The 23131-nt window shown below is 56.8% G+C and overlaps 1 protein-coding gene across 6 annotated transcripts; it reads right to left on the bottom strand.

Annotated features, from left to right (window-relative positions):
- Positions 1-1147: 1147 nt before the first annotated feature.
- On the bottom strand, positions 1148-21576 carry NAXD (NAD(P)HX dehydratase). 6 transcript variants are annotated; one of them, XR_014818785.1, is made up of 10 exons: positions 21392-21576; positions 16861-17011; positions 13715-13760; positions 12889-12977; positions 7669-10626; positions 5130-7579; positions 4945-5049; positions 3738-3858; positions 2867-2987; positions 1148-2366 (listed from the first exon to the last, which is right to left on the bottom strand). XR_014818785.1 is itself a non-coding variant. In NM_001243422.1 (10 exon segments), coding segments are annotated over 10 exon segments (990 nt in total). In that variant the 5' UTR covers positions 21565-21576; the 3' UTR covers positions 1148-2215.
- Positions 21577-23131: the final 1555 nt, after the last annotated feature.

Raw genomic sequence — 23131 nt, 5'->3', positions numbered from 1 at the left:
TCTCTAGCAGCGACGGCCAGACACGGTGGTTTCCAAACCGCATCAGCCCTGGAGTTGCCGTTGTGGCGCAGCAGGAACGAATCTGACTGGGAACCATGGGGTTGGGGGCTCGATCCCTGGCCTCACCCAGTGGGTTAAGGATCTGGTGTTGCTGTGGCTGTGGTGTAGGCTGGTGGCTACAGCTCTGACTAGACCCGTAGCCTGGCACCCTCCACATGCCACAGGTGCGGCCCTAAAGACACACAAAACGCATCAGCCCAGAGCACCGGCTCCAGCTGGGACCTGGGGTCTGACACCATGGGCGGCGGGCCTGAGACCATGAGCCTGGCATGTTAGAGCCCTTCCGGGGGTCCTGGAAGGTATCAGGTTGGACCCCCTTTTAAACAGCTAGTTCTGGGGGTGCCAGCCTTTGCTGCCTGAGCCAAGGCTGCGGGATCAGGGCTGTGCTCACAAGGTGACCCGGGAGAGGACGCAGGTGTGATGGGATGGCACTCGCTGGCACCCCTGTTCTCTGGTTCCTCACCTGCTGCAGGTGGGGAGCTGCAGCATTCAGAGAACCAGCAGGAGACGGGGTGCCCCTCTTCCCTCAGCTCTCAGACCCTGGCCACCCTAATGTCCCCCAGCCGAGCCGACACCAACAGATGCCGCAGGCACAGCCTCGGGCAGCAGGAAGCGCCAGCTCAGCCCTGCCGTGGGCCAGCAGCCACCTGACCCTGGAAGGCAGGGGCTGCTCCTCGACAGACAGGGAACCTGTTCAGAAGCTGTCCTGCTAGAACCGACCCGCCTGCTGAGCAGCAGAGCAAAGACGGCAGGCCGGCCGGAGCCCGACCTGAGCACCGCACGCACATCTGTGCTGCTGGCCGGCAGGGTCCTCGGCTGGAGCTGGTGAGCACCGGGATTGTCAGGGACCCAGGGCGCAAGCCTCCGACTGGGGCCCTTCTAGCAAAGGGATTCAGGGCAGACCCGGGAGGTGTGACAGGTTTTATTTCCTGTGGAATTTCAGACTTACTCCTTTTACCAGTTTTGGTGCATGCTGGTGAAAACCATGCCACCAGGCAGATGGGCTTTTTTCTTCATCTCCGCGGTATCCGAGAGGTGGCCTGTGGACTAAGCTGAGTTCTGGCTATTAAAGGAAAACACACAAAACTCTTTGAAACAAACCTTTAATAGTCACCACGACGCAGGTGTGATTCTCCGAAGGCGAGAACGTCCCTGACGTGTTTTCTGGAGAAGTCCCCATACGATGATAGCGAAGCTTTTCTACACACAGACGTGAACTTACAGCGCTCACAGCTGTTTAAAGAAGGGCGCCTTCGGGGGAGGCGTCTGACCACAGCGCGGGCACCACGGCCCCGCCTGCAGAAGGCATCATCAAACGCAGTCAGAGGCTGCGCTGGGACCCGCCCCGCAGAGAAAGGCAACAGCAGAAAGTAACCCAGCCACCGAGACACCCTCCCCTCCTGCAGACAAGCACGCACGAGCTGACCCAGCAACGGGACGGGGACACTGCTCGGGCCTTGGCCTGTGGGAGCAGAGGGCCCTGGCGGCAGCAGGCAGGATGGCATCAGGACCCCATGAGGCCACCTCCACCAGACCCTGCGCTCGGAGCCTAGGTGCCCGCCAACCGTGTGACCTGTGCACAGACACACACAGGTGGGAGTGGGAGGCATCCCGGAGTCCCACCCAGCCCCATGCTTGGAGTCAGGGCCCCCTCACCTCCTCCTGTGACTTCCCAGGTGCCCCCAAAGGATTTCTAGGTTCCAGCAGACCACTGATTATCCCGAAATATTTCAATTAACCAAAAAGCCCATGCTTAATATTTCTGCCCAGGTACTTCCAACCTAATCACTAAACAGAAATGAGCTAAATGAATGGCACCACCTCCTTTGGGGACCTCAAGTTAGAAAGCACTGCGAATGAGGGTGGATTCCTCTGAGGGGAGCACCCGTCGAGGGGAGCCTCTCCTGTGGGAAGAAGCAGCGCTGCTGACCCTCGGCGGGCCGCCGCCTCCTGCGGTTCCCATCGTGCTTTTCTGACACGGCTGAGAAGCCAGGAAAGGTCGGGGTGCGTTGTTTCCCATCTTAACACCCCGCGTGCACGTGAGTCTGAGCCGAGTGCCGAGTCCCCAATGCCGATGCTGCCTCCATCCGCCTGCGCGGCCCAGACGCAGAGCCGGTGGGTTCCCGTGGGTGGGTTCCCGTCGGTGCGGGGCGGCTCAGTCTTCGAAGAGGCGGCTGAAGGCGGGCCCGAGCTCCGCAATCATGTCGGTCGTGGTGGTGGAGCGGCCGTGCTTCTGGAAGGCCTGGCGGCTGCACTGCCGCGTGAGAGCGCACGCGCCCAAGGCAGCCACGAGGAGGGAGCTGGGCCTGCAGGGGAGACGCTGACTGTCCCTCCTGTGGTCACCCTGGCACCCACGCTGGCAACTTGAAGCACGCCGTGCCTCCGGGGCAGGAGGCAGCTTTACGGCGGTTGTGGCAACGGTTCACCCCGAGGCTGGTGCCCTGACAAGAGGCCTATCAAATCCCCACCCACTGAGTAGACCCGGCTGGCCAGGCGCAGTCTCAGGGTTGAAGGACACTGGGGCACAGGGCCCTGGGGAGGTGCAGAGAGGAGGAGCCGAGGCCCAGCTCACTCAGGGCCCGCTGCCTTGGGGACAAAGTGCCACCTTTCAGGACAAGCTGACCCCGGCTTTAACGCCCTGGGGCGGCACCTGCAGAGGCGTGGTGGCCAGCGACGCCCTGGAGCGCTCTGGTCTCACCCCCTGCCGGGATCTCTGCTGGGGCATTCCATCTGGAATGTTCCACACAGCTGCGTAGTGACTGCACACCCGCTGGAACAGGGCGGGACGACAGAAGATGTGACTCACCCATCTGTCTTGCTGGGGCCGGCCTGGAGGGCCCAGTGCACCAGGACGCCCAGGGAGCCCGACAGGAGGTCCCCCTGCCCCCCACACCTGCGGCTGCTGCCCTCGTGGCTGCACTCGAGCACTGTGGAGCGAGGGGGTGCGTTAGGGGGCTGCCCTACGTCCCCTTGGCCCCCCGCCACCAGGAGGCCACAGCAGGCAGAGGCCAGGCTGCCCCAGACCCAGCACCGAGGGACCTGTGGGGAAAGGTGGGACGGCAGGGCTAGGCTCCAGGGTGCCCACCCCACATTCTGCGAGCCACCCCGTGAGGGCTCGGAGGGGACCATCAGAACCGGGCCGTGACGAGAAGGTGCTACTGCTCGGAAAGCAAGCGTCTTGGGGCTGCTGCTCCGACTGTGCTGGAGTCCGGGGCCCCTCCCAGCCCCCAGAGCAGCGCAGGCGTCAGGGCCCCTCAGCGACGGTGCACCGCGTGCCCGTCCAGTGCGAGTGTGAGTGTGGTGTGTGTGTGTGAGTGCACAGAGGTGCCCCAGCACACCCGTCTGCTGCCCGACTCCCATGCCCCAGAACACTGCCGTGGCGGGAGGTCCCAGGAGCAAGCTTCACACGTGAGCCCTCTTAGGCGCCGCCACCAGCCTCCCCCGCTGGGCCACTCAGCCCCCGAGTCCCGCAGTCACACGCCGCACCCAGGGCTCCCGCACCGGCATCAGCTGCTGGTGTCCACGTGCCAGTCATTTTTCCAAGACAGAAGCAGGAGTCACACACTCCCACATGGCCTGCTGCGGCTGACAGGCTGACCGCGACATCCCTCTTTGGGTGGCACCTGTGTGCCCAGGGGTCCTCCTGGAGCTGGTGCCCGGCCCAGCCGCCCACTCACCCTGTGTGCCATCGGAGATCACATCCTGCTCCCCCTTCTGGACCACGGTGACGTTCCCCAGGGCCTGGCTGAGTCTCAGCACGGCTCCACGGCGGTCCCTGCCATCCAGGGGGTCTCCCAGCTACGACAGGACCACAGACAGTCGTCAGCAGACGTGGGCCGAGCCTGGCCGTCCTGCTCCCCTGACGCAGCCAGGGAACCCGCCCGGCCCCGCCAACGGCTGAGCTCCGGCCCCTGTGCGGAGACACGCTCTGTGCTCCAGCCCCCCAGGGAGTGCCAACCGGGGGCTCGGGGCGAAACCACTCCTGCCCCGACTGGTCCGAGCAGTCAGGGCTCAGGCCCAGTGCTCGTGAGGTTTCAGAGCTTGGCCCAAATGGCGCATGTCTGAATGAATGGACTGGGAGACAGAGGGACACTGGGCCTGAACACACAGCTGAACCTCGACACCAGTGTGAACCGTGGGCCCCCCTTACACGTGGATTTTTCTTCTTGTCTTTTTAGGGCCGCACCCACGGCACATGGAGGTTCCCAGGCTAAGGGTGGAAACGGAGCCACAGCCACGCAGGATCCGAGCCGCGTCTGCGACCTACACTACAGATCCCGGCAACGCCGGATCCTTAACCCACTGAGCGAGGCCAGGGACGGAACCCACGTCCTCACGGGTGCCAGTCAGATTCGCTTCCGCTGAGCCACGATGGGACTCCCGGCACGTGCGTTTCTCCCACAGTAAAAACGCCGCACGACACCACCCGGAGGTTGGATGGATCCTCGGACGCGGCACCCGGGGTGCGAGAGCCGCGCCGATGGAGCAGCCGCGTGGTGCAGGGCCCACGGTGAGTCACACTCAGGCCTCCGAGGGCGCGCAGGCTTCGGCACCCCCGCCGCCCACGCTGTTCGAGGGCCACCCGTACTTCCTCCTCTCGAACCCCAGGAGGCCGATTCCATGCCTGCCACGTTTACAGAGGTGACGACACAGGGCAGGGACGGAGTGACAGTGGCAGGAGGGGCGGGCTCCCCCGAGCCCACCACCCGCCCTCCCCGGTCTGACACACGGACTGCAGGACGCCCCGTGACCACATCACCACGCACGTCCACCTGCCTCTTCCGTCTGTCCCTCAGGTGCCTGCAGGCCGAGCCGGGGCAGAAGCGCGGGGGCGATTCTCTCTCACACGCCCACCCGCCCGCCCCCGGGCGTCAGCACACTCACCACGGCCTCGGAGAGTCTGCTGAACTCCACGTGGTTGGGGGTGAGAACGGCCTTCTGGTAGCCTTGGACGAGGGCCGGCTCCTGCGCGATCAGCCACAGCCCGTCCTGCAGGCGAGGACTCCCGTTACTGCAGGGCCGCGGGGGCGCAGGGGCCGCGGGGGGCGCAGGGAGGCGGCCACACTCACCGCGTCGATGACGACGGGGACGCCCCTGGCCTTCGACGCTTCTAAAATGCCCTGGAAGAAACGAAACCCCACTGAGCAGCCAGCCCGGCTCCTCTCAGAAAAGCCAAGGGAAAACCCAGCAGCTCCTGAGGGACTTGATCAGGCCTTCAACCAACAGGCAGGAAACAATAAAGTAAACGCATGAAAGACAGAGAAGACCGTCCGTGAGGCGAGGCGCAGGCCCCCCGAGCACAGGAGCCCACGAGGGCGACCCTGAGTTGGCATCGCCAAATGGCCAGCGGCTCCCGACCCTCGGGCCAGGAGGTGGGAATTCCGTGACTCCTCGGTTTTGCTCTATTTCTCACAGTAACACTTCCTGTGTTTTAAGTAAGTGACCGCAGGAGTTCCCGTTGGGGCGCAGTGGAAATGAACGTAGCATCCGTGAGGACGCAGGTTCGATCCCCGGCCCCACTCAGTGGGTTAAGGATCCGGTGCTGCCGTGAGCTGTGGTGTAGGCCAGTGGCTACAGCGCCGATTCCACCCCGGGCCTGGGAACCTTCCTGTGCTGCGGGTGTGGCCCTAAGAAGACTAAATAACCACAGCAATAAACAGAATCACTTCTCTCTGAAAGGCTGCACTAGCTTTGGGGAGTTTTGCTTAAAAACCACACAGGGCCCACGGATACGTGTTTCTTGAGCAACGTCATTGCTCTGCCCGCCCGCTCTGGGTTTGGTGCTCCTGTTAGAACCAATCGGCCTTTGCCGGATCCGACTTTCCTAAGTTCTCACAGAGACAGCGGCGTGGAGTGAGTGTCCAAACCTGACGAGTGTGAATACGCGACACACTGACCGACGGGACAGGAGCAGCGCCACACAACGCGTGACTGGGGCCTCCGGGCTTTGCCCACAGGGCCCGGCACATACAACCTGCCACGTCCCCTGTCTGCAAGGACGGTGCCATCAGCACAGGCAGGGCCACCAGCCGGACAGCAGTCCACTCCCCTCCTAAGAGGGCTGGAGAAAGGAGCAGCGGGGCACCTCCAGCAATGAGCCGGGGGGCGGCCGCAACAAGGAGCATGCCACCCATGAGCCGGGGGCAAGGGGCGACAGCCCCCAGGGCAGACACACCTAGGGGAGACGCCCCTCACCAGCCCCCGGAGAACCGCGCAAGCAGCTCTCCAAAACCCCAAGGTCCACACTGTGTGGAGGGACTCGCAGCCTGCGTTCTGCCAGCTCCGTCCAGGCCTGAGCCAGAGGAGTCCGTCTCCACCCGACGGGAGAACTGGAAGCCTCCCTTCTGCGGGGACCCAGCCCCCAACTAAGGCTAAAAAGAGCCCCCAGTTCCCGGTCGTGTGTCTCACGCAGTGGTCAGATTCTGTTTTCAGCTTTGGCCGCTTCGAGCCCCCTGGACCCCTCTCCGTGCAGCTCCAGATGCCTGCGGAGGCACAGCCTGTGCGAGGCCCCCACAGTAACGTGCCCGGTGGGTGGCAGCTGCCTGCTTCCCTCTGCAGCTCAGACGCTGTCATTCGGCATCTCCGCCTGAACACACGAGTTTCTATGCATTTCCGCTAAAGAGAAAGCCCCCAAAGAAACACAGCGATGGTCAAGACGGCCCCAGCAGAGGAAAAAAGCGGTCAACCACCAAAACGAACCAGTTAACGACACTACAGTGCAGGACGACGCAGCTGTTAAAAATAACGAGCAGCTACCTGCACGTTCTGCCGAGAACAGAACAGGCTGCCCGAGAGCACCGACCCTACATTCTGGATCCAGAAACGGGCCCAGCGCCGGCCTATGAACCGAAACTCCGTGTTGCTAAGACAGCAGTGATCCCAGAGGTCCGAGCTGACCCCGACCAGAACCCCAGCTGCCTGCTCTGCACCTGACATGCTGAGCCTAAAGCTCACGGAAGCACACGGACCCAGAAGAACCAAGACAATGCTGGGAAGAACAAGGCCGGAGGACCCAGGCTGTGTGAGGTCGGCACTCACTGCACACAGCTACAGTGTCAGGACCCTGTGGGTGACGGGCACAGGGACAGCCATTCAGACCTAGAGGTGAGAAGGCAGAGCCCAGAAACAAACCCTCCATGGAGGCAACTCATTTTCAACACGGATGCCAGACAACCCACTGCGGCCGAGAAGTGATGGGACAACCGGACGTCCACTTGCAAAAGCCGAAGACTGGACCCTTCCTCGTATCATACGTGTCAACTCAGGACAGACCACAGACGAAAGCCCGCAAAAGAAATCACAGGAATGGAGCTGCCACTGAGGCTCAGCAGGTTAAGGCCCCGATGCAGTGTCCATGAGGACACAGGTTCCATCCCTGGCCTCACTCAGGGGGTTAAGGATCCAGGGTTGGCCCAAGCTGAGGTGGAAGTCACAGATGCAGCTCAGATCTGGTGTTGCCATGGCTGCGGCCAGGCCGGCAGCTGCAGCTCCGATTTGACTATATGCCACAGGTGCAGCTCTGAAAAGAAGAAAAAGGAAATACAGAAACACAGCCCCCCACCTTCTCAGGTAAGACACCAAGAGCATGAGCAATAAGGGAGTACCCACTGTGTCTCAGCAGTAACGAACCCGACGAGAGTCCATGAGGATACGGGTTCGATCTCTGGCCTCATTCAGTGGGTTAAGGATCTGGCGTCGCCGTGAGCTGTGGTGTAGGTCACAAATGAGGCGGCCTGGATCTGGCGTTGCTGTGGCTGTGACACAGGCCAGCAGGTGCAGCTCCCATTCAGCCCCTAGCCTGCCTCCACATGCTGCACATGCAGCCCTAAAAAAGGCAAAAAAAATTTTTTTTAAATAAAAGAAAAAGACAAATTTTAAATGGGAAAAAAACATGAATAGATCCTTCTCTAAAGACCCACCAGCGGCCAAAAGCACATGAAAAAATCGCGACATCATTAGCGTGAGGGAAACGTAAACCACTCCACTCCAGAGTGAGCAGGACAAGCACCGGACGGCGTGTGCAGAACCGAGGCCGAGGCGGCGGCCGCTGCGGGTGGAAGGGACCTCTGCACAGACAGCCCGGCAGCTCCTCCGAAGGCGAGACCAGCTGTTCTGTGACCAGCCCTCCCGCAGGCGTCTCCCCACGGAAATCAAAGTCCACAGAGACCGCGTGGGCAGGGTTCAGAGCAGCCCTCTGCGCGAGAGCAGCACGTGTGAACGGCCCAGACGCCACCAGGCAGCGAGGGGACCTCGCCACTCGATGGAATGAAGAGCAACGACACGACGTGAAGCGCCGATGCCCAGAGCAGGGATGAGCCCTGAAAGACTGGGTGAACAGAACGCCACCCCCTGTGCGATCCTACTTCCACGAAAGGTCCAGAACCCGCAAACCCACTGAGACAGAAAACAGACCCATGGCCGCCGGGGGCGGGGGCTGAGAAGGACAGGGAGCAACTGCTAGCGGGTGCGGTTTCTTCTGGGCGATGAAAATGCTCTAAAGTTGTGGTGATGGCTGCAAACTCCACAAATACACCAGCGCCACTGAACTGCACAGAGTGAACTGCGTGGTGTGAAAAGTCTCCTCAATGAAACTGTCAAAGAAGAAAAGCAATAGTTTACTTGCTTCGTGACCACCTCAGGGATGTGAGCTAATTTCTCCAGGATTCAGTTTCCTCCTGGAAAAACAAGAAAGAGAAGTCCCTCTGGTCGGGCTGTTGAACAGATCAGACCAGACCGCGAATTCCCTCCGAAAACCTCTGCTGAGTGCCTGCTCCGTGAAGCAAGTGGGAGCGGAGAAACACGAGCACGGGGCCAACGGGCTGGGACCCAGGACACGCTCCAAAATGCCGGGGGTTCTCTCGAGACCACGACGGCTCCTTCACACGCCCAAGGAGGGTCCACAACACGTGTGGGGACGTGCGCCCGGCGGTCTGGGCCCCGAAGGGCGGTGGACACACGCTCACCTGCACACTGCACGGTGTTGTTTTTAAAAAGGTAACCATGAAATTGTTTATTATGAACTTACAAGTCAAAGAAAAACACCTGAAGCACAGAGAACTCTAGCTCTTTTCACCTTAAATTCACACGAATCTCTTTTGCTCTGTAGGGCCGCATCTGTGGCACATCCTGGTTCCCAGGCTAGGGGTCCAATCTGAGCTGCAGATGCCAACCTACGCCACAGCCAGGCAGGGTCCGAGTCACGTCTGTAACCCATAGCAGAGCTCACAGCGATGCCGGATCCCAACCCACGGAGTGAGGCCAGGGATCGAACACACATCCTCGTGGACACTAGTCGGGTGGATAACTAGCAGGATGTGCCTGAGATGTGTCCCAGGAGAGTGACACGGGCAGTGTCGGAGGACGCTGGGCAGCAGAAACACGCAGAACGTGGGGTGGCGTGCCATCCAAGCTTTCGGTGTCCCTGCTCCCAGGGGGTGTTTTACTCCAGTTCAGCATTATCATTTTTTTCTTTTTAACGGCTGCACTTGTGGCACCTGGACCAGGCCAGGGACTGCATCTGAGCTGCGGCCATGCCAGGTCCTTCACCTACTGCCCCACAGCAGGAACTCCCGGTTGCACCACCTTCTATCAGGGCAGGTACAAAACGGAGCTTCCGTGCTAAAGAACAGCCTAAGTGAGCAGTGAAGAGCCAACGCACACACGTGCGGGGGTGAACTAGGGCCCCTGCCCACCTCCGCATCGCCTAGCGCCCAGCTGCACTGGTTCCAGCTGACAAGGACAGAGGGGACAGAAGAGAGTGCAAAGCCAGCAAAACATCAGGCCTGCGGGGCCAAGGCCCAGGGTTTTCTAGACCCAAGGAGGACTCGAGGTCAGAGAAGCACCAGGTTAAGACATCAACTCGACAGGGGCTCTCAAGAGGCCGCAGCTGAGGACACAAAGCTCGAACCACCGAAATACCTTTTGCGCTTCTATCTAAATGCAAGAGAGACACCGTTCCAGTAACTCCCAGAAGTGTCCTCTCCCCGAGTCATCTGTGACAGCAACCCGCTGTCCCATGCAAAGCACGACACAAGCTCGGCTCTCAGTGACCCCCTGGGGCAGGGGGGCCTGCCAGTCGAGCAAGCTGCCAGGTGCCCAGCACAAAAGGGTCTGGCTAGGAGGTGAATGTGAGCCTGGCCCCTGCTAACACTGCTCAGCCAGATGCTGGGGCCCCATCTCGTCAGGTCCCACGGTGACTTCCTCTGGCCACTGCACCCAAGAGCCAGCACCCCGGAGGAAAGGCGTTCACCCGGCGCGGCCCAGTTCTTAAGCGCATCACTACCTTCTCGCCTCATTCCTCCTCCCTCCCCCAGGCCAAGCTCCAGCCACCTCAGCATCCCTAGGCAGAGGCACAAGAGCAGACCACAGAACACGCGAGAAAAATGCTTCTGCTGGGACGTCCCCATGTCCACGAGCCCAGTCTGTGGGAAGAGGCAGTGCACATGCCTACGTGGTACCTTGACGTTTTCCAGGAGGACGTGGTCTCTGCCTAAGCCAGGCCCCACGACCAGGGCGTGCAGGCGGGGCAGCCACTCTCCCACGGCGCGGGCGGCATCGGGGCTGTCACTGACGAAGGAAAGCAAGGGTCAGCCGGTTACTTAGTCTGTTGCGTTTACCTGTTCACTTTGTTAAAGCACACAGACGGTTCCCGATCCCCCCGCCCGCCCCCGTCCTTGTTCCAGGACCCACCACAGACCCGTCTAGTTGTCAACATCCAGCTGCCCTCGAGAGCGTTCTGCTCAGTGAGGTAAGTCAGAGTTGGACACACAGCACGGGATCCCTCTCACGTGCGGAATCTTCAAAACCAACAAAACTAACCACCCCAAACACAAAACCGAGCTCACGGATACAGAGAGGAGGTTGGCAGCTGCCAGTGGGGCGCAGAGGAGATGGGAGAAGGGGTCTAAATTTGTAATTTTTTATAAAAGTAACAGAGCACCAACTCAGGCTACAATGTGGACAGACTTCGAAGACATGAAACCCAGTGAAAGATCCAAGAGACCGCGCGGCGTCTGATTCCGCCCATGTGACGTGTTCCCAAAGGCAACGCTGCAGGAACAAAGCCCCCTAGACGCTGCCTGGGGCTGGGGCGGCAGCGGGGGAGTGTCTGTCTTTGGGTGGCCGAGTGTTCTAACACGGGACGCGGTCAAGGCAACCGCCTGGTAAAGGCAGCAGAAGTCACTGCACAAATAACCGCTCGGTGACGCCGCTGGTGACACACACACGGAACAGCAGGCGGTGCAATGGCGACAGACATCACTGTTCAGGGAGTTGCCGGGGACCCGAGGTGGCTGAAGGTGCAGGGGCCGCCGGCCGTCTGAGGGGACCTGGGGGCCTTGGGACTGAGGGGCGACGGTTCAGGAGGACAGGGAGGATGCGCAGCCCACCTCCAGACCCAGTGGCTAAAGGGACAAAGGACAGCCATCTCCAGGTAGGAGGCTGCAAGGGAAGCCACCCGCTCTGGGGACACAGACAGGGAGGAGCAGGCACATGGCGATACGCCAGAGCCACAACCCACTGAGCGAGGCCAGGGACTGAACCTGCAACCTCATGGTTCCTAGCCGGGTTTGCTAACCACTGAGCCATAACGGGAACTCCCAGATGAGCCTCTTAAAACAGAAATGCTCGGAACTGCCACCGCGGCTCAGCTGAAACAAATCTGACCAGTATCCATGAGAACACAGGTTCGATCCCAGGCCTTGCTTAGTGGGTTAAAGATCCGGCGCTGCCGTGAGCTGTGGTGTAGGTTGCAGCTCGGATCCCGTGTTGCTGCGGCTCTGGTGCAGGACAACGGCTGCAGCTCTGATTGGACCCATAGCCTGGGAACCTCAACATGCCATGGGTGTGGCCCTAAGAAAAAATGCAAACGCTCAAAGGCTGTGTCAGAACAGGTGGGCTGTGAGATACAAGGAGAGGCCGAGTGCCATGAGGCCACCCAGGGTGAGGGCCCAGTGACTTGTCATCAGCCAGGTGGGGGCGCTGGGGGGTGCCCAGAGGTGGGTTTGGGGAGTGTTTTCAGCAGTCTGATAGGCATGCAGACAGACGTGGCTAGTGGGCATCAGACAGGAGGGGGGTGGTCAGATTAGCCTGTCTGGCGTCATCAGCGTGAGGTTCCCAGGCTAGGGGTCGAATCGGAGCTACAGCTGCCAGCCTCCGCCACAGCCACGGCAACACCAGATCTGAGCCGCATCTGTGACCTACACCACAGCTCCCGGCAACGCTGGCTCCTTAACCCCCTGAGCGAGGCCAGGGATTGAACCCGCAACTTCATGGTTTCTAGTTGGATTCGTTTCTGTTGTGCCACAACAGGAACGCCACACACGTGGCTTTTAAACTGAATCAAAATTACGCCCTCAGTTCCCACACCCTGCTGGGCACATTTCAGGCCAGGGTCCTGCACGTCACCCAGGAGCTTCACCACAGAAAACTCCAGGGCACAGAGCTGCCTGCAGAGGAAGCTGCCCGGAGAGCAGGGGCCTGTGGCTGCCCCTTAGGTGCTGTCCCCATGGAACCCAGGACTGGGTCTGGCACCTAAGCTTGCTGAGCAAGCAACTGGTCGTTACTGCCCACAGCCACCCGGCGTGGCTCAGCCGAGGGCAGGCCCCCAACCCCTCCTGGATGGGGGACCCTCTGGGATTGCAGCCTGGGCCCAGACCTCGGCCACACTGTCACACGGCGGACAGTCTGCTTCCTTCTGCCCCCAGGCAAGGGCTCATCACAGTCTCACTTCTGCCGAGGGGACCCACCCACCAAGTCCCCGAACCGCGGCCGCTTCCCAGCGACCCGGGAGAGTGGCAGCAGGCCCCGCTCCCAGGCAGCCCCACTCACAGAACCGGGTGGACAATCAGCTCCGGGCTGTAGGACTTGATCACGGGCGCGGCCTCCTGGGTGCAGAACACGTGGGAGAGATCCGCGCCCTGAGGAACAGAGGACACGACTCAAGGCGGGACTTGCTCACAGACACCCAGAGCAGGCGAGGCTCTGGCTTGAGCATCCAAGTCACCACGAAAGAAAAGAGCCCCCAGCTGCACTTTCCCTGCAGCTGGGGAGGCCAGCAGCAGAGGCAGCGAAAGACCTGGAAGGAAAGGCGGGCTTGCCCCCCAAGGGGCAGGTGCCCCGCCCAGCCGGCACCACCAAGAGGTCCAAAGGGAGCAGCGCAGCCCGGGACACAGCCCACCTCCCCGTCCCTGTGTCCCCGGGCCTTCAGGACTTAATCAGGCAACTGCCAAGGCTAAAAGACTCCGACTGCCTCGCAAGGACTGCAAACGCAGCAGGGGTCACAGCGGTGAGGTGCAGTTCCTTCTTCTTTTCAGAGCCGCACCTGTGGCATGTGGAAGCGCTCAGGCTAGGGGTCAAATCAGAGCCACAGCTACCAACCTATGCCACAGTGGCCTGGCACTGTCACTGCTGTGGTGTGGATTTGACCCCTGGCATGGGAACTTCTACACGCCTCCGGCTCGGCCAAAAAAAATAAAGAAAACAAGTCCCACTCCACGTTACTCTATGGTGGTGCAAGAGGTCAGGGTAGATTTAAAGGCACGACCACCCAAAGATATTATTTACATTTCTATCCAAAACATCTGCTTCAGTCCTATTTAAGTAACCCAACTATTTCCTAGAAAAATCCTAAAAAAAAAGCTCTACGTAAACTTACCACCTTGAGAGCCGAGATTGCTGCAAAATAGGGGGCTCCCGTGTACCTGAAAAGAACATATTCACAGTCAAAAACTTTGCAGCACGAGGCGAACACACCAGGCTCATCAATAAATCACACGGCGCCCGCACAGGGCCCGCCCTCGGGCCGCTCAGGACCTGGTCCAGGGGACACAGGTCAACCCAGAGAAGCCGAGCTTTCCCAGAGGCCTCCGCACCACGTCAGAGAGGCAGGTCCTGGCTCCAGGCCCAAGGCCGCGCTGCAGTGCATTATGTCCAAACTGAAGGCTTAAGGGGGTCACACAGAGGTCAGACTGTACATTTATAACATACGCATATTTACTGTACATCACCTGGGCCTCAATAAAACTGTTAAAAAGGAAGTTCCCATTGTGGCTCAGCGGTGACAAGCCCGACTAGTGTCCATGAAGATGTGGGTTCGATCTCTGGCCTTGCTCTGCAGGATAAGGATCCAGCATTGCCATGGGCTGCAATGTACATCGCAGACGTAGCTTGGACCCTGCGTCGCTGTGGCCGTGGTATAGGCCGGCAGCTACAGCTCTGATTCAACCCCTAGCCTGGGAACTTCCATATGCCGCGGGTGTGGGCCTAAAAAAGAAAAACAAACAAAAAAACCACTGCTGAACACCCCCCCCCAAAAAAAATCCTGTTAAAAAATTAATCTCCTAGTATAAAATAGTTCAGCAAGATTTCTATCAACTAAACCAAAGCCAAACCAAACCAGGAGTTCCTACTGTGGCCCAACGGGATCGGCGGTGTCTGGGGAGTGCCGTGACAGAGGTTTGACCCCCAGGCCGGCACAGTGGGTTAAGGATCTGGCACTGCTGCAGCTGTGGATTAGGCTGCAACTGTGGCTCAGATCTTATTCCTGGCCCAGAAACTCCGTATGCTGCAGGGCAGCCAAATAAGAAAAAAAAAATTTTCCACAGCAGGAAAAATCGATTAGAAAACATGACATCATCATGGAGCGCCCGTCATGACTCAGCAGCAACCAACCCGACTAGTATCCATGAGGACACGGGCTGGAACCCTGGCCTTGCTCAGTGGGTCAAGAATCTGGTGTGAGCTGTGTGTAGGTCGCAGATGCGGCTCAGATCTGGCATTGCTCTGTCTGTGGTGTAGGCCAGCAGCTTAGCAGCTCCGATTTGCCACCTAGACTGGGAACCTACATATGTTGCAGGTGCGGCCCTAAAAACAAAAAAAGACAAGAAAATATGACACCATCTAAAATATCAGCAAAACCCATAAAATACCTAGGAATTAACCTCATAAAAACGCTTCTGGGGAAAACGTTAAAGCCTCTAAGAGATGTACACTTGATGGCTTAATATTATAAAGATGACACTTCTCTCTGCACAACAGACACAGAAAGCACTTCTTCTTTTTTTTTTTTTTTGGCTTTTTGCTATTTCTTGGGCCGCTCCCGCGGCATATGGAGGTTCCCAGGCTAGGGGTCCAATCGGAGCTGTAGCCACCGGCCTACGCCAGAGCCACAGCAACGCGGGATCCGAGCCGCGTCTGCAACCTACACCACAGCTCACGGCAACGCCGGATCGTTAACCCACTGAGCAAGGGCAGGGACCGAACCCGCAACCTCATGGTTCCTAGTCGGATTCGTTAACCACTGTGCCACGACGGGAACTCCAGAAAGCACTTCTTTATCAGAAATGCACACGGATGCGTCTAAGAGAAAAATGCGACACCATCTGAACAAGGCTGGGGATCCGCTAGTGAGGACGACAGGTGGGCTGTAAGCCAGGGGAAAACCAAAAATACAAGCTGGAGGTTTCAGAAGACCGTGGGTTTACCCGAGGCATCTGCAGAGAGACAGGGCGCTGGAAGCAATCACGGACCACAGCCCCTGGACAGGCTGCGCCCCAAGGAGCGGGACCTGCCCCCACGGGCAACAGTGAGGGGGGGCCTCAGCCGGCTGGGGCGTGGGGACAAACGAGAAGAGACCTGCACACCTCCTTCTGCGTTCCCCCGACTGCTCGGCCACGCCTGTGACCAGGCTGTAAAGTCACAGCAAGCACAGCAAGAAAACCCGCGACCTTGCCATCAAAGAGAGACTGTAAGTCCCATGTCGACTCCAGGGGTGAAGCGTTTCACTAACCCCAAATGGCAAACCTGCTCAGCGCAGGCCACACGTGCGACCTCCTCTCCAGAGCAGAGCCACCCACTCGCCAGACATGGCAAAGGCCAGCGCAGGGGACACACGCTCACCCCAAAACACGACTATCAAAAGACATACACACCCCTCGTTTAGGAGAGGCAGTCATAGTCATACCGGGTGGATACACTCCAGCCACTCATCGGTTACAATAAACACACATGCTGCTTAACCACACGCTCGACTGTGGAAAATACAAGGGTAGGCAAAAAGCACAGAAACGAAAGAGAAAAGCAGCAGACACTGAAAGGTAACGCCAAGTCAAAGGCAGTAGTGTCGTTTATAAGCAAGGACAGACTACAAATCCTGTGTATCAAACTAGTAGCAAAATACATAAAACAAAAAACAGGGTAGCAGGGCCACAAACCTAGGAATATCCCCAAATGACAAAGTAAACCAGGCAGATGCTCAGGGTCTTATGATCTTACAACAGTAACACAAGGTTCGGAGTTCCTGCCTTGGCTCAGCGGCAGCAAACCCAACTAGCATGGACCTGGGTTCGATCCCTGGCCCCGCTCAGTGGGTTTTGGCTGCAGCGTTGCCGTGAGCTGTGGTGTAGGTTGCAGACCTGGACTGGCTCCCACGTTGCTGTGGCTGTGGCGAGGCCAACAGCGGCAGCTCTGATTTGACCCCTAGCCTGAGACTTTCCATTTGCCTCAGGTGTCGCCCTTAAAAAAAAGAAAAAAAGGAATACAGGCTTCCAGCAGTGAGCGCTGTCAAGAGAGCAGAGAACGAGAGTAGCCTCGTCCTCAGAACACAGGCACTGGCACACGCCAGGGACCAGCTCAAGTAGGGCCCCCGGCTTTCTTTCCCTCTCAATCAGAAGTTCGCCACTGAAAAGGGCTGAGTGTCATAACCTCAGGGTCCAACCAGACAGACAGACGGATGACAGGCAGGTAAAGAGCCGGGTAACGGAGACTGACAGTCCAGACACAAACGCCCGCCACGTCACTTACTCTCGGCAGCCTCCGACCACGCCTATCCTCCCGTCTTGCCCTTTGTGCTTCTTGGTGGTTAGAGGAGGGATGATGTTTCTCACCAACTGTAAAGTATTTTCCATATCCTTCACTGAGTGTGCTTTATGCAGCGAAAATGCTCTTTTTAAAACTGAAAAACAGGAAAATGATAATCAGAAAATTAAAAATCTATCAGCATATATAAAAAATAGACTTAAAATGCCCCATTAACCAAAATACTTCCCAAAGCTGACTTAATATGAATGCCACAGATTTTTACCCAATGGTTTCACTATTTCATTTCTGTAAGCAAATGACATTCAGAAATAACGCGAATACATGTTGCATGTATAAGATTTTCTTTGAGGGAGTTCCCGTCGTGGCACAGTGGAAACGAATCTGACTAGGAACCATGAGGTTGCGGGTTCAATCCCTGGACTCGCTCAGTGGGTTAAGGATCTGGAGTTACCGTGAGCTATGGCGTAAGTTGCAGACATGGCTCGGATCTGGCGGTGCTGTGGCTCTGGTGACGGCCAGTGGCTACAGCTCTGATTCGACCCCTAGCTTGGGAACCTCCATATGCCGTGGGAGCGGCCCTAGAAAAGACAAAAAGACCAAAAAAAAAAGATTTATTTTGAGATGTAGCAGGTATCTTGGAAGCCTACTTAACTGTTCAGAAAGATTTTTGCTTTTGTTTTAATGGCCAGGTCCCAGGCCAGGGACTGGCTCTAAGCCACAGTGCGACCTATGACCTACGCTGCAGCTGCAGCAATGCCAGATCCTTTAACGCACTGCTGAGCCAGGGGGAGGACTGAGCCTTCGCCTTCGTGACCACCCAAGTCACTGCAGGCAGGTTCTGAACCCACTGCACCACAGCGGGAACTCTGCAAGTCTTTTTAACCGCACTGCTGCTTAGTGCACTGGACTGTCTATTCAAGTCAGACAGGTTCATGCTGTTCCCAATTTCGCTTGCTAGTCATGGTTCCAACACTCAATTAGACGCTAATCAACCTGGAAACGGCACTCTAAAGAACACATCTCGAAGTTCCCATCGTGTCAGCGGAAATGAATCTGACTGGTATCCAAGAGGACACGGGAACCATGAGGTTGCAGGTTTGATCCCTGGCCCTGCTCAGTGTGTTAAGGATCCAGTGTTGCCATGAGCTGGGGTGTAGGTCACAGACGCAGCTTGGATCTGGTGTGGCTGTGGTGTAGGCAGGTGGCTACAGCTCCAATTCGACCCCTAGCCTGGGAACCTTCGTATATCGAGGGTGCGCGCCCCCCCCCACAAAAAAACCAGTTCTTACACTGGTTCAAAGTGATATTTTAAAAGAGTTTGATCACTGTGTCTATAAACAGCTAATTTTATTTTTTAAAAACAGCTAATTTTAATTGGCCTGTCTTGAAAAACTTTTTTTTTTTTTTTGCTTTTTAGGGCCATACCTGCAGCATATGGAAGTTTCCAGGCTAAGGGTCGAATCAGAGCTGAGCTGCCGGCCTACACCATGGCAACACAGGATCTGAGCCTCATCTATGACCTACACCACAGCTCAGGGCAATGCTGGTTCCTTAACCCGTTGAGTGAGGCCAGGGATCAAACCTGTGTCCTCATGAATACTAGTCGGGTTTGTTATTGCTGAGTCACAATGGGAACTCCTGGAAAACTTCCTGGGTTTTATGTTCTGCCATATTATTTAAAAGAACTCAGCTGTGAGAGAAATGCTATGTTCTGCAGACCCCAATGGATGAGTAGATAATAGATAAACTGTGTATTTTCTCCAGAATTAAAGGATCTTTGCCAATATGAACAATATTGTCACCAAAAAAAAGGCACCCAACATTTTTATCCTTCCGGTTACCCTAGCCTCTGGGAAAAACTAGGTGTGAGTCACGAGTTCAAGGGGAGACCAGAGGCTGCCTCGGCCCATGTGGTGAAACAGCTTTATCGCCGTAACACTCCCACGGTTCTACTCTTCACCCGACAGAATTACTCATGTAGTTTCCTTAACGAGTAGATGAAAAATGCCTCCTTAGCTGACAGATGAGAGGCTTAGACCCCAAGATGTAAAAGAATATTAACCACCACCCATCCAAGTACCACTCCCCTTTCTTCCAGATCAGAATAGGATGAAAACTTGAACAGAACTACTGTAACCCTTCGGCCACAAAAAGGCACAAGACTGGCTCAATGATCGGTCCAGCCGCTGACTGCTCTGCTCCAGCCCACGGTCCAACCCGACGGCCAGGCCACCTGGGCACATCTGAGCTAAAAAAGCAACCAGCTCTCAACTCAACCTCCGCAGGCCCACCTGCACCCCAACCAAATTCCCTGCCGCACCCTGTCTCTTCCTGGAAGAGCTGTGGGACAGGAAGCCCAGCTCTTACAGTCAGACTGCAGCCCACTGGCGAGCTGTGTGTGTGGGCATGAAGGTGTTTACCGTGAATCTGTTTCTAACTTGAACATACCCAGTAGAATAAGACTGGTCAATACAAGAATATCAGGAAATGGTCACTCCTTCAAATGCCCCGGAACAATAAAGACAGTTGCTTTTCAAAGTCTAGAAACTGTAAAGACAAAATCTAAACGTACCAGTCGCTCAAGGATCCTTCTGGGTCCCTACAATGTCTTGGGTTTATTAGGTACCATCGTGTTAATCTAAGCACCATCACACACAAGCATCCCTAAGACGACCCCCCTCTACCTGTGCCTCCTTACGAACCTGTGACTGGGTTAAGGGCTGGACTCTCGCCCTTAACCACTTCGAACAGAGTTTGGCACAGAATAAGCGGGTCTCAAAGGAAATGAATCTGACTGAGGACATGGGTTCAATCCCTAGCCTTGCTCAATGGGTTAAGGATCCAGTGCTGCAATAAACTGTGGTGTAGGTTGCAGATGCAGCTCAGATCTGCTGTGGCTGTGGTGCAGGCTGGCAGCTGCAGCCAATTAGACCCCTAGCCTGGGAAGCTCCATATGCCGGGGGTGCGGCCCTAAAAAGACACGCACACACAAAAAAGAAAAAGCCACTCAGGGAATGTCTGATAAATTAGTGGCTTCCTGGTTCACTCTCTTCATGGGCAGCTAGTTTAGCCTTTTACAGGCAGGAAACCGAGGCCCAGAGAGACAGACTGGTGAAGATGCCATGATTAGGGATGAATAAGCCAGGGCAGGAGACAACAATTCACCAAAACGCTGCCATTTTCAGGCAAAAAAATATATATATATTTTTTTTAAATCAAATATACCACCCACTAAAAGACAAGTGAAATCCTTCTCATATGCCTTCTGAAACCAATTTGGAATGTGGGGGAAAAAAACACTGCTGAGAAGCACAGCATTTTAAGCTTTAATTGGAATTGTACGAATGCAAGGTGCAATCCACACTGCTAGCCTGCATCCGGCCGGTAACATTCACCTGAGAACCCTTAGCGAAAGGGCCAAAGGCCAATTAAAAATTTTCCCTACACTCCACAGAGAACCAAGTTTCAGCTGGCTAACTGACACCATCTGGGCTTAACCACAGAAACAAATACTAAGTGTAAACATCAAAGTTCTGAAGGATAAAAAGGCCATGACAAGAGGCAACTTAAAATTTGTCCCATTAGGTAATGTCTTCACACAATTCTGAATCTGGAAGAACAGGGCAAACCTGTCTGGTTTTTGTTTGTTTTCAACAAGTGCAGCTGAGGGGCGTTAAACAGATTGCGTCACCGTGGGCTGTTTTCTAGAACCTCTCACACCTTTCGGTGATAACAAGGTTTCTGTGCCAAAGGTGCTTTCAATTCCTGGGAAGGGTAACTCCTTCGGAACAGGTTACAGCAATCTTTAAATTAACTGAGATGCCCTAAAGCTGGGACAGGAAAGTCCGTAATCTGGAGTTAGACTTGTTTTTCGGCCCAAGTTTAGCAAGCCAGTCTGGTAATGAAAGCTCCAGCGGACTCACAGAGACATCTTGCTAAATAATCACACGATGTGAATGTAAGGCAAACAGCCACCAATAAAATATCTCCAAACTGGTGCGACTGTGCTCAGTGCGGAAGCAGAGGGACCCCTCAATGCTCCTCAAACCCCCTGAAACTAACGACAGTGCCAAAGGACAAACCCCCAAAGCCCCCAACAGTTACCTGCCGCCTTGCCTCTGAGAAGGACCGCAGCAAAAGCGCATTTTACCATTTAGCTACCTTCTGGCTGGGACCCTGGCTCGGCGCCTGCCTGCGTTACACGGAGGGAAAGCAGCAGCCTCTCCCTTCCGTGGCGAGCAGCGAGCTAACAGCGCGCTGGCTACTTAGCGGCCTGAGAGGTCCGCGGTCTCACATCACAGGGCGAGGGAGAGGAAAGCCACCCTCCGGGCTCCACGTCGGGCGCGCTCGTCCCGTTTACGCCTCAATTCTTCCCCCACCGTCCGCCCTACTCAGCAGCCAAGGCCGAGACGGGGGCCTCGGGGTCCCTCGGTCAGCCCTGCACCTGCGGCTCCCGCGACCCCGGCCCCAGCGCGGCGCCTCCCGCCCGGACCAGCGGCCCCCCGCCGAGTACCTGCGTCCAGCGGCGGCCCGTAGAGCACGAGCGCGGCGGAGAGCACCGCGACCACGGCGGCGCCGGCGACCGCAGCCCCGGCCCCCGCCCGGGTGGCCATGCCCCGGAAGGCCCGAGTCGCGCTTACCTCGCCCGCAGCCGCGGACCGCCGCGCAGCCAGCCCCCACAGCCATCGGCGGACTTCCGGTCTCCCGGCAGCCCCCGCGCCCCACGGGCCCCACAGCCGTGGGCGGCTTCCGGTCTCCCGGCCGCCCCCGCGCCGCCGCCGGAAATGGGCTCCCAACTGGCCCCACCCCGGCCGGGCCTCTTCCGGTCCTGGACACGCCCCCGCGATTGTTTCCATTGACTTGGGTCTGAGCCCCGCTGCCGTCGTCTCCGTGCAAATCCACTCCTGACCGTTCTCTGTGGAGTGATTCCTACCCCGCCTCTCCCGCTCTCCTCCACTCCGCACACTGCTTTTTTCCCCGTTTCTTGGGATGGTATAAAATCATTTCTTTATTCTTGGCTGTCTTTTTGGTTTTGTTTTAAGATTATGTAGTTGATTTGCAGTGTGCGGATTTCTGCTGAACAGCCAAGTGGATTAGTCACATATATACACTCTTTTAAAATATCTTCCATCATGGTCTACCAGAAGACTGGATGTAGTTCCTTGTACTATGCAATAGGACCCTGTTTATCCATTTTAAAGGTAATAGGTTGGGGGAGTTCCTGTCGTGGCTCAGCGGAAATGAACCCTACTAGTGTCCATGAGGACACAGGTTCGACCCTTGGCCTCGCCCAGTGGGTTAAGGATCTCGCGTTGCCGTGAGTACTGCTGCCTCCTGGAGGTGTGGTGGGAAGAATTAAGAAGTTGGTTGGGTTCATTAGACTCCACATCTCAACCCCCTGATACTATGAGGATTTGTTTTCTAAAGCCCAAAGGACAGGGAGTGAAAGGTGACCAGCATGGAAGTGGACGCCCACCGAGTGTCCTTCCCCTTTCCCAACATCACCTGTGAAATAACACAGTCTTTCCCTCTCGTTGAGGTCTTGGGTGCCTTACTTTCCATTACCTTCCCTCAATTCGTAAGTTTTTTTTTTTTTTTTTTGGTCTTTTTGCTATTTCTTGGTCTTGGGCCGCTCCCACGGCATATGGAGGTTCCCAGGCTAGAGGTCCAATTGGAGCTGTAGCCCCTGGCCTACGCCAGAGCCACAGCAACGCAGGATCCGAGCCGCATCTGTGACCCACACCACAGCTCACGGCAACGCCAGATCGTTAACCCACTGAGCAAGGGCAGGGATCGAACCCGCAACCTCATGGTTCCTAGTCGGATTCGTTAACCACTGCGCCACGAGGGGAACTCCTCAATTCGTAAGTTTTAAACTGCATAGGGTTCTGAGTAGCACGATGAAATCTCACGCCATCCTGCTCCATCCTGCCCAGGATGAGAATCTTTCCTTTGTCCAGCGTGTGTGATCCTGTTGCACCACAGCAGGAACCTCAGCAAGTCTTTATTTTCAGACTTAAGAGAAAACCAGTCAGGCTTAAACAGATTTAGTTTTTCTGGGAGCTTATTTAAAATGCAGAAACTCAGAGTTCCCGTCGTGGCGCTGTGGTGTAGGTTGCAGACACTGCTCGGATCCCACGTTGCTGTAGCTCTGGCGTAGGCAGACGGCTACAGCTCCTATTAGACCCCTAGCCTGGGAACCTCCATATGCCGCGGGAGCGGCCCAAGAAAAGGCAAAAAGACAGAAAAATAA

This window comes from Sus scrofa, chromosome 11 (genome assembly GCF_054392235.1).
Source record: "Sus scrofa isolate SSC_HxYL_T2T_F1_AM1 chromosome 11, Sscrofa_HxYL_maternal_Yorkshire_Landrace_v2.0, whole genome shotgun sequence".
Classification (NCBI taxonomy): Eukaryota; Metazoa; Chordata; class Mammalia; order Artiodactyla; family Suidae; genus Sus; species Sus scrofa.
The sequence above is the reverse complement of the archived record's forward strand: the minus strand, read 5'-3'. Positions and strand labels throughout refer to the sequence as shown.

Bases quoted from the DNA above. Each gene is read 5' to 3' on its own strand.
- NAXD (XM_021065093.2), bottom strand. From the start codon at position 21,491: ATGGCCACCCGGGCGGGGGCCGGGGCTGCGGTCGCCGGCGCCGCCGTG. The intron at 12,978-13,714 runs GTAAGTTTACGT...TCTGTTCCTCAG, and splicing joins CAATCTCGGCTCTCAAGGTG to GGCGCGGATCTCTCCCACGT. The intron at 3,859-4,944 runs GTGAGTGTGCTG...GTCCTGTCGTAG, and splicing joins GCAGACTCTCCGAGGCCGTG to CTGGGAGACCCCCTGGATGG.